At 58.3% G+C, this 11,293-nt stretch overlaps 1 protein-coding gene across 1 annotated transcript in view; it reads left to right on the forward strand.

Moving 5' to 3' along the window:
• The first annotated feature begins 2,434 nt into the window (after window positions 1-2,434).
• Window positions 2,435-11,293, forward strand: part of LOC105853497 — a 97,229-nt gene continuing 88,370 nt past the window's right edge. The window contains exon 1 of the mRNA XM_012723450.1: window positions 2,435-2,501. Within this exon, the coding sequence (XP_012578904.1) occupies window positions 2,435-2,501 (67 nt within the window). The remainder of the gene's footprint in view (window positions 2,502-11,293) is intronic.

Genomic DNA, 11,293 nt, shown 5'->3' on the forward strand with positions numbered 1-11,293 from the left:
CCCGGGCGCCGAACCAAGGTGCCAGGCACCACACACGCGCCTCTGTCGCTCGGGGGTGTCTGGTCAGAGTGGGGGAGAGAGAGTGACCCGGGCAGGGGCAGTAGCTGTTCCGGGCTGGAAAAGGCCTCCGAGATCACAGCCTGCCGCCGTCTCCGGCAGGCTGCAAGGGCTGAGCTCGCCTGCCCCGCCGGGGCTCGATGCCGGTGCCCACCGGGAGCAGCCTGAGGCCCGCGGGCCGCGATGGACGGTGCTGCCCATCTGTGCCAGGTCTTCATTCTACTTTTTAAAGTAAGTCCTTGAGCATGAATGGTCATGGAAATGGACTCTTGTATAAGTGCACGTAACCCCCAACTTCATCCCAAAACATCCCTGGGCAGCAGCGCTGTCAGCTCCACTTGCGCTTCCTCCTGGCACAGCCCTGGGGGAGGGGAGCGATTCCCTTTGCTTCATTTCCCTCGAGCCCATCGTGTAATTAAGTCCCCGTGTCAAGAGCAGGAACGTGCCCATCAAACGCGCGCTGAACCCAAATGGAAAAGTTAATTCAAAATATAAGGCGGTGATCATCGTGCGCTTATTAATGAGACAAATATTTAATAAAATATCTCTGTTTTCGTCTTTCCATTTTAAACATGGCAATTTAAAAGGCCTTTTTGGATCTCACAGCACGGTAAGGACCTGAGGCGGTAATTGGATTACAGTGCTCCCAGTCCCCAAACCCGGCCTGGGGCCCCACAGGCTGGTGCCGCCCAGGGACAGGACCTCAGCAGAGCCCCTTGGACTGAGCTGGACGGCAGAGCCCTGAGGAGGCAATGCCACAGGCCGCCCCGGGGAGCCAGAGATTGGGGTAACAGCTCGCAGCCGGGTGTGGGCAAGCTTTCCCTCGCCGGCCGCACCTCTGCTGCAGCCTCCCTTGGGGGTCCCCCAGCCCTGAGCGGGTGCAGGAGCCCCCTCAGGAACCGCCTGCGGAGAGGTCCTCGGAAGGGACCGGCCCCCCAGGGGGCAGCTGAAGCCTCACACACCTGCCCTCTGTCCCTTGCTCCCGCGCCTGCACCGTCCTCTCTCTGGGGAGCCCCCCAACCCCATCAGAAAGAACCTAGTGAGGGGAGTGTGGAGGGTCCTGGTGGTGCGAGGGTGGGGGGAGGGCCCTGGCGGAGAGCTGGCTGAGGTGAGAACAGGTGGGAGGGAGCAGGCGCCTGCCGGGAGAAGGCCTGGCCTCCGGGCGGTGGTCACCTGGAGAGACCAGAACCTGCTGGAGGCTCGTGGAGGGCGCAAGCAGGGCCGCAGGACTCAAGCACAGCTGCTGTCCACAGAGGCAAGGGCACTTCTGATGGCAGAGGGGGAGCCCCGGGGGTGGGGTCCCCGATTGGGAACAGGAGGTGAGGGCTTCTCGGTGAGGAGGAGCGGTCTGAGCGGATGTGCGTCAGGCAGAGAAGGGCACCCTGCTGGCCAGAAGGCGGAAGGCCGTGGGCGGGCGGGAGTGCTGACGGGATGGGACGCAGGAAAGTGGGAGATGCTGACATGGAGACCAGGGAAGGTGATGCCGAGGAAGGCCGGGGTCAGCGGGCGGCTGACTCTGGGGCTGCGGCTCAGAGTGCCGCTGCCTGGGCGCAGGCCGAGGGAGGCCGAGGGCTCGGTGCTTGGCCAGGTGGGAAGGCGGGCGGGGCAGCGAGATGAGCCAGGCCACGTGGGGGGGGGCGTGAGCCAGTTAGGGGGGCACACAGGTGAGCCAGTGGTGAGCCAGTGGGCGGGGGGGTGCACACAGGTGAGCCAGTGGGCGGTGGGGGGGCCCCCACGGGAAAGTGCCGTTGCAGTGACAGCGCAGCTCCAAGGGGCGGCGCAAGGAAGGCAACAGGCTGTGGGAAAGCAGCAGAGACCAGCTGCAGCAAAAGGCCCTTCCTGCCCCTAGATCTGGGGTTCGGAGGGAGAAACGGTGCCACCAGGTCCCAGCAAGTGCCCCCACCTGCAGCAGTAGCCACAGAATGTACCAGACGGCAGAAAGGCGAAAGGCCGGCAAGATAGTCCCGCTGCTCCCGAGTCCTGCCCCAGCTGGTGCAAGGGGCCCAGGAGTGCAGTCTCCAGAGGCCAGGCCCCAGGCCACAGAGCAGGGGGAGCAGGCGCCTCTCAGAAACCAGCCCAGGAGGGAGGCGGGCCGTGTTGCCCTCCCAGCGGGTACATAGGCACACCTGAGGTCAAGGACGGGGTCACCATTCCTGTCCTCAACTTGTGGGACACCGCGTGGGGGTCCTGCCGGCCTGGACTGGGCCAGTGGGCCGCGGGACTGTCCCGCTGCCTCAGCCTGCAGTTAGTGACTTGGGGGGCCCCCAACAGCACCTGTGGTCCCGAAACCCTGAAATCCCCGATGCTTTGAAACCCCATGTCACGTGCACAGATCACAAATTTAAAATATTTATGTAAGACGCCTTCGTGTGCAAGGATGGCGGGTGAGTCCTCGGAGGACAAGACCATGGGAACCAGGAGCATCAGTGGTGGGCTGTGGCGAGGTACGCCAGGCGCTCTACAAAGGAGAGACCAAGAGGAAAAGCGCGCCTGGCACGTTCACTGAGATGCCAACTTGTCTACACACTAACATCTGAGCTATGGGGGGAAATGAGGAAAACAGGAAAGAGCGTGAGAAAAACCCGCGAAACTGGACGAGGCGGGTGTTTTCCTTTTTTCCCTCCGACTGCATATTTCAGTGTCTAATGGTGACCGACTTGTTTCTTGATGAGAAGAAGAATAATTGTATTCTAAAGATACATCCAGAAGGAACAAGTGGGAGTTGAAGTAACCACACACGCAGCCTCCGTGGGATTTGATGAAGGGGGCTGATGCTTCGATTAAAGACTCTCATGCATAGTAGAACTGGGTTTACACCGCCTTTGGCGTGGGGTTCTGATGCTTTGTAGGTGCAAGGTCACCTCGACCTGTGACGTGAAGTGTAAGATCTAGAAGCGTGTAACTGGCCACTCGGGTGACTGTCCTTGCTCATGAGCCTGAGGGACAAGGCTACTTAGTCCGAACCTTGTGATGAGTCAACCAAGGATGAGATGTGTAGCCAGCGCGTCTGAAACCCCCTCTGTTGGGTCCTCATTCCAGAAGGATCTGGAAGGATCTGGGCTGCTTTGAGAGCGTCCCAGAGCCTGAGGAGCTGTAACACAGAACCTGATTTCTCACCTTCTGGAAGCTGGCGCCCAAGGCCCAGGCGGCAGCGGTGAGGGGGCGTGTCCTCACCTTCGGGGCACCTTCCCGGGTCCTCCCTGGGTGGATGGGCAGAGGGAGCCCCTTTTTACCAGGACGGCTCTGGCCTCCTGCCCTGGCCTCCCAAGGCTCCACCTCCACACAGCAGCTCGGGGTTCCCTTTCCGCCCCAGAAGCTGGAGGCTGCATGAGCACAGTGGAGACAGGAAACCATGTGGGCTCAGCAGCAGGAAGGAGGCACGTCCTGCCTTCAGCCTGTGCAGGTGAGGGACTGGCCGCTCCGTGGGCCACTGCAACTCATTCTGTCTCTTCCGTGCCTTTCTTTTCTAGAGCAGTTTGAAAACATAAGCATTTTGAACAGCAGTGGACAGTTCACACCCTCTCAAGGGCCAGGGGAGGGGGTTCACTCCCGAAGGTAATTGTCGTTCCTGTCTGTGTCACATGCCAAGCCCTGTGCCCAGGAAGACAGAGACGGCCCCATTCCCTGGAGCCACACCGGATAGAGACACGCCAGCCCCATCGATTTGTGTCAGTGAACGGACCTCTGGGTTGGGGTCGCTGTCCCACTGAGAACACGGCCCTAATTAGCTCAGGGTTGGTCACCAGTAGGTGCTAGCGGTGATAATGTGTGGACAGGCGTCTCCTGCTTAGATCAAAGGAGTTAGACTCAAGTCAACTCAAAATCATGAAACAGGCAAAGGAAACTCGTGTGTTCTTTCAGTTGACCCGAAGAGGCATTTTAATCTCTCCAGAACTGGATGGCTTTCCACTCTCTATCGGCACGTGAAATTTGGGGGTGCTCTACAGTGTGAGCTGCCGGCACCGTGCCCCGTGGCAGATGGAGTCTCCAGGTCAGTACGAGGCCTCGGGTGCGCAGAAGAGAAATGCAGGGTTTCTGCTGAAGACGCTCTAACTCCACATCTGGTGGAACAAGTCTCTCTGAAGGGAGGCTGAAAGAGATTATAGGCCTCGCAAATAGACGGCAGCCTGACGTAGCCTTCGACACTGGCCACGACGCCCCAAGCCCTGAGGTCTGGGAGCCTCCTGGGGTGGGCTGCCCTTCCCACCTGAGCCTCCGGAGAGCAACCAGCAGCTGGGAACCCGCCTCCTGCCCTCTCCAGCATGGAAATGCAGCCTCCAGGACATTAAACTGCTGGGGGACTTGGGGTGTTCTTCAGCACCTGCAGTTTGAAAGAGGCTGCCAGTCTGAAGCTGGTGAACTTCCGACGGCGAGGACAGCACAGCTGTCCGTGAGGGCGTCAGCTCCTGCGGCCAGGGTAGGGGTGGCCGGGCGCCAGGCAGGTGAGCAGGGATGACCCCGCCCAAGAAGCTAAATTCGTTTTGCCTTTGTGTGCATGGGTGGCTGGACCCCATTATAACATGCAAGTTTGGGGGTTCTGGTGTGCCCCCATCTGCCTGCCAGCACAAGTCAGCACTCCTGGCAGGAGAAAGGGGGCTGTAGCCAACCAAGACTAAAAGCCGATTGGGTTTACCATGCTGAGTTTTGGGGGCTCCTGGGGTACCCCTCCATCTGCCTGCCAACACCGTCCAGCTCTCCCGGGAGGAGAGAGAGGCTGGGACTAGCCAAGACTGAGGCCGAGTTGTCTCTAGTGTTCATTCCTTGCCCACCGGCACTCCACAAACAAAGGATCTTAAATACAAATAAAATAATTACACATATTATACTTGACAATGAAATTAATGAGTTTGGTATGGCTTCATAAGTTACATCATCAAAATCTTAAGCATTATTCTTATTTACAGAATCTATGGGCTTTTATGAAGCCCCATCAAAGGTTATATTTTTATGAAAGTGACTGACCTTGCAGGCTGCTTGAGAAAGCCAATCTCCCGCCCTGAATGTATAAAATTAATAGATGTTAAGGGGGAGAGTTATGAGTATCTAATTCAAATGATGCGGGAAATGTCAGCGGTTGAACAGAATGTCCAAAAGGCAGAAACTGGGTTAAGAGCCAAATACACAAAACACGCGCGCAACATTCAGATGCCGAGTCGGATGCCACCTGCCTGTGGTGTGGTCATTTCATCTTTCTTGAGGAGAGATGAGCTGAAAACTCAATGGAGGGGGTGGGAAGACGCAATTAAAGAAAATCAGCCTATTAGCAGGCGCCGGCAAACAGAAAACACACTAGAGCACAGCAGCAACGCAGACACATACTCGCTTCTGAAATTGTCACACAGAAAGGACATCTCGTGGCCTCAATTCACGCTGTTGCCTGACGTTGCCCAAGCCCGTGGAGGGATTCCACGGATCAGACCGGCAGGGCAAGACAGTGATCTCTGCCGGGGTGCTCAGGAGTAAGAGACATCTCAGGGGTGGCTCGACTTTCTCATTTTTTAAAAAACAAAGGGGCAAAGAGAGGAGAGAGAAGCAACAGGCTTACTAGCCACTAATGAGAGGCAAACGTGTACGCTCAGGCTTCACAGCACACAGATACTGCTTTGCGGTCAAGTCTCCCTCTCCCATTGTCTTCCAGAATGGAAGATTGAACCTGGATGGCGATGTTTACTGTGCTAAATTTTCGATTGTTTCTCTGCTGTTTCCCAGAGAAAGGTTTGCACCTGCGAGGAAAAATGGTCTGAGCACATCCCACACTCTGCAAACACTTCATCAGGAATGTTCTTCGTCAGCCCCCAGCACAAGGGAGCCGTGATGATATCTGCTGTGCCTTTGACTCCTTTTGATTAATAAATGCAAACAATTTTCCTCCGTGACCTCTGCTGCAGTCTGTGCATGACAATTAGGGCCGACCTCTGGTGAACGGGTGACTGGAGTCTGTTTTCGCTTCCGCCGCTGCAAAATAAATAGTTGATGTTTAATGCTTTTTGACAATTAGAGAATGAAATCTCTGCAGCTATGCAATTTCAGCAACTGTTTATTATTTCTGTTGCCTGCAATGAAGGATCAATGTTTATGACAATTTTAACTCCACTCTGGATGGACAATTTGATTATTTCTTTCCCTGAGTTTCATGTCCTGTTATTGAATTCTTGGGTGCAAATATGATTGGCTTTTCACAAAATGGATTTGTGATGTTTCCATCAAAATAATCTATTGAGTGGACATTATGTGGAAGCGAGTGTGACTCACGGAGTATTCTGTGATCTTCCAGGGAGGAGGCTGCTGCTGAACCTGGGAGGTCAGGTTGGGTCCTGAGCTCGGCCCCTTCCACTGAGGACAGCGGCAGTGCGGGTGGTGTCCCTCTGGGACACCTTCTGGATTAGCGTCACCTTCTGGATTGCAGCCCTTAGACTTTTTAAAACATGCTGGCCTGGTGGTCTTTCCCGTTTCTGCTTATCTTGCAAGCACAGGCTTGGAAGACCCCTGCCCGCTTCACCGCGTTAAATGACACGACGCCTGAGTTGACGAGTTGCATGTCAGAGCTCTGGCCCAGGAGACTCTTTGCCATCCTGGATGTGACTTGGTCCAGGCAGAGTCAGCCATGGGGCGTGGGGAGAAGCGGCCTGGTCCTGGAGAGATGCTCAGTCAGAGGTCAGGGGGTCAGTGCTGTTGTAGCTCTGAACCCCGATTCGAGTTACACCAAGATCCAGCAGAAAGCGAGCACTCCGCTGACCTGAACTCATTCTTGTTTTGTTCCCCTCAGACCCCTCTCCCCTCAAAAGCAACACAGCCACCTCTCCCTAGCCAGGGGAAGCAGACTGGAGTCCTTTTTCTCCGACTCCGCCGCTGTCAGCCTGCAGCAGCCTCTTGCCAGGACACCGGGGCGGCCTCCCCTGGGCACCAGGACAGGCCTCCCCTGTCCCGGCCACCCTGGCCCGCCCCTCCCTCCCTGACCTCTCCCACCGTGCTCTGCCTCTCCCCACCCCACCTGCCACCAGCTTCCCAGCTGTGTGATCCTGCAAAGACTTTCAGGCTCCATGCACCTCAGTTTCCTCACCTGTGGAAGGGGAGAATCGCACACCCACCCTGACCGGTCCAAGCCCTCGCCGCGGACCTCTCCCAGCCTGCTGTGGCGTTAGTGGTAATAAAAATTGCTTTCTGAGGAAAGATAGTGGTAAGAATAACCTCCAACTGGATGCCATGTGATGAATCATATTCCTAAGTGTAGGGGAGCAAAAACCTGCCACCCCAAATTATATCTTTTTGGCAAAGGGTTGCTTGCTTGCTTGCTTGCTTGCTTGATCGTATTGTATCATACTCTGTTTTGAGGTGATATTGGTTTACAATAATACCGTGTACGATTCCGGGAAGCGGGTTCACACCTCTTCTGACGGGCGTACCACACCCACGATCGAAGCCCCTCATCTTCCACCACAGTCACAGGGCCCCACCCCTAGCACTCCCCACCCCAAACGGTTGCTCTCCCGGGGGGTCTTGACTGTGGGGGAGGCTGCTTCTTATATGTAACCCTGTAAGGGCTGGACCGGGGTGGGCTGTCCCCTGCTGCCCAGGGAGAAGGCAGAGCAGGACCGCAGCCGTCCTCTGGCTGCCTTCCAGGAACCGCCCCTCGAAGCCGTCTCCTCGCCAGGCTATGTAGGGACCCTGGAGCAGGCCACTTACTGGCTCTGCGGTGCTCCCCTGGGCGCGGCAGGCACACACGTTTGTATCAAACTTCTTTTTGACTCTTTCACATCGAACTACTTGGTGCTTGTGGGGTGACCGGGCAGCCTGGGGGAACTCAGAGGTGACTCCTCTGTGCCTGACAAGCCTTGGGGATGTCTTCAGAAAACAAACATTCAAGCGAGTTTGCATTCATGAGATGACGTCATCTGGGATCCGAATGTGGGCGGAAGCTGACCAGTGGAGCCTGGAGCCCACCTGACATGGACAGCAGCCGCGGGCTGCAGGAACTGGACTCTGAAGTCGGGCGGGGCCATCCCGGTGGCGATCGGGGAGGAACAGGTCGGCAAGGATGTGTTCTTTCACGAGATGTGCCCATAGAGGAGAATGGTGTCCCCCTAAATGGTGGGGAGACCTACCTGCACCAGGTGCTGTCATGAGCCACCGCCTTGCGCCCTCAGGACAAGCCCACGGACTATGACAGTGTCACAGAGGCTCAGAGAGGCTCCCGGTCACGGAGCGGGTGAGCGGTAGTGTGAGGTGACGCCTGGGTGCTTTGGTGCCACACCTGCCTGGGCACCTGGCCTCTAAAGGTGTTGTCTCCGAGACACAGACAGCGCACGCCAGCACAGACGGCTCCCAGAGACGAGCGCCATCACGTTTTATTGCCTATTTACAAATTCCAATGTAGTGAAAATAATATTGAATGCGTAGCCATGGACTCAAATGCCTTTAGAGAAGAGAGGGGATTAAGAGGCAAGGGTGAACAGGGCTGGGTTGTTTAAAAGAAAAATGGTTGGCTTAGAAGGAAATCTCCTTAGCGGAGAGCGAGGGGGATCCGTGCTCCGGCGAGAGCGGGGTGTGCGGCTTTTGGAAAGCGCCGGTTTGGGACACACTAGTCAGAGACGGGTCTGCGGTCATTACGGATGGAGCCGCCACCAGCGCTCTGTGAACTTGTTATCGGAGTATTTTATAGTCCACCTGACCGAAAAGAACAACTGGACTGTGAAATGATAGAGCAGATAAAAAAAAGCCGTAAAAGAGCCAGAGCGATAGTAATGGGAGATTTTAAGTACCCAGGCACACAGCACAGTGCATTAAGTGGGTGAAATAAAGCCTGAAGTGGTGTGGAAGAGGCTTTGGGGATGGGGGGAGAGGCGGGCGGTGAGGAGGGGGGGTCTCGCCGCCCGAGGGGGCCGAGCACCCAGCAGGGGACACCCCGGACCCACGGCAGCAGCCCCCGCTCCCACAGGGGGCCGCCCGCGCGCTCGGCCTCTGCACCCAGGAATGTCTTTTGCATCCGGTTTTCAGCCCTCTCTGGAGGGTTCCCCTGTGGCCTCTGACGGGTCCCAATGCCCTCATCTGGGGATAGGACAGCTGGGGACTGGACGCCCAAGAAGATGGTCAGGACGGCCCCTCAGTTCTCCACGGGGTGGGCGGGGCGGCTGTGGACTGCCCCGTGTCGGCTCCCGCTGCCGGCCGGGCGCTGCGCGCAGGGTGAGGGTGCCCAGCACATCGCTGCAGCCAGCAGCCAGCGCAACCTCGGGGCTGAGACGTGTCCCAACTAAGGGCTACGGTCCCAGACCCTGCGCCCGCACTGCCTGGCCAGGGGGGACCCCGGAAACCCCACCGCCAGTCCGCCAGGGCCTGCCCGGCGAGCGGCCGGCATGTGGCAGAGAGGGCCTCTGGCCAGGGAAGGGCCACGGGCGTCTGCTCCTTCTCAGGGAGTTTGTGAGCCGGGCTGCCCAGCCCGGGTTGAGGCACAGCCACATTCGCAGTCCTGGGGGCGCCCAGCGGGGCCCCACGCGGCTGGCAGTGGGAAGGTCCAGAGGGCCTCGGCCGTGGGCCGAGCGCACAGCCCAGGAGGCGTGTGTCGGCGCTGAGTCACCAGACACCACATCCTGGCTCCCGGCCAAGAGGCGAAACGGGGCGTGGGGGGGGGGGGCGGGGCGGCAGCCCAGGGCCCGGACAGCACCAGGAGCACCGGCCATTGCAGGAGGCGGGTGCCTGGGGGGACCCCGCATCCCCAGGAGGGTGTGGGTGGGACCAGCCCCACTGGCTCAGCTGCCTCGGTCTCCGCGTTCTGGGCCTAGCACCCCAAACTCCCTCCTCATGGGCAGCAACGAAACCCTGGCCACCTATTACTTCAGCTACTTGTCCCGTGATCACACTTCCCGTTTTCAGATGTTAATAGTGGGCTCTGGAGGGGAGTTTTTTTCCTGAGCCCAATTGCAATGATATAAAATTAAATATCCAGGTGAGTGAGGGAAACTGGTCATTACTGTGCAGGCAGTGTGGAGGAAAGCCTCTCCTCCTGGGGAACGCCCCCAGCCCAGAGCAGCGAGGCCGAGGCAGCAGCCACCCCCCCCCCCCCCCCCCCGAGGCCGAGGCAGCAGCCACCCCCCCCTTCCCCAGGCGGGACCATCCAAGCGCAAGGCGCCTGCATCACTCTGAAGCGTCACCCTGGGCCATGTCCAGGTGAGCACCCGCCTCCCCAAGCTGCTTGGTCTGGGGAGGCGGGAGAAAGAGCAGTACCAGGATTTCCGTGGTGGGGGCCCACATCATGTGGGGTCATCCACTGTCCCCTCCTGCAGGGGCTCACCGCTCCCCTGAGAAGACCAACGTGGCTGAAATGGAGGCTGAGTGAGAGCGAGGGGAGGGTTTCGTCTCCATCAGGACAGTGTGGAAACCGCAGGGGAGCAGCTCCTGGAAGCTGCAGGCTGAAGTCCCAGCCCAAGGAGAGAGCTCCGAGCCGTGGAGGGGCCCTGGTCAGCCCAGCACCGTTCCGCGATGGGGTCCTTCATTCATGCAGGATTCCCCCAGCTCTGGTATGCACTGGCTGGGTACAGCGTTCTCTGTTCTGTTTCTTTTTGCAAGTGCCAGGCAATCACAGCCTCTGGGGGGGAGAGAGGGGAGAAAGAAGGATTCCAGTAAAACATCGGGAGCCGTGCTGGTGTGTGATAGACGCTCAGTGCTAACCGAGATGAGGGCGAGGACCACGGGGCGGTACCAGCAGGGGTCAGGCAGGACCTGGGAGCTGGCCAGATCCTGTAACAGAGAAGGTGGCAAACACACCATTAAACACGCTTTGCAGAGCCGAAGGGAGAGGAGCCAGAGAGAAGGAGCTGCGGGAGGTAGCGTCACCCAGCTAGGGCAGAGACCACTGAGAAAGTCAGGTGTGGATGCAGGGCAGGGACAGATACAGGTGCAGGGCAGGGATAGATACAGGTGCAGGGCAGGGACAGATACAGGTGCAGGGCAGGGACAGATACAGGTGCAGGCGCAGGGACAGGAAAGGGCACAGGCCTTCGTGCAGGGGCAGGTGCAGGTGGACATTTACACACACACGGTCCCTAGGCCGCTGGAGAAGAGCCTACAGCGCTGGAACTCAGACCCCGAAGTTGGGGCGCGCTACTGCAGCACGATGAGCCCTTCTGGGAACAGGCGTGGGGCGGGGGGAAGAAGCCCTAGAGCCCCTGGGAAAACTGGCTGAGGGCTGGCAGAGAAAGGAGCACCTCCCTCCTCCTCCGCCTTCCGGCCCTGTCGCCCTCTG

Source organism: Condylura cristata, unplaced genomic scaffold (assembly GCF_000260355.1).
Source record: "Condylura cristata isolate star-nosed mole 26May11 unplaced genomic scaffold, ConCri1.0 scaffold00011, whole genome shotgun sequence".
Classification (NCBI taxonomy): domain Eukaryota; kingdom Metazoa; phylum Chordata; class Mammalia; order Eulipotyphla; family Talpidae; genus Condylura; species Condylura cristata.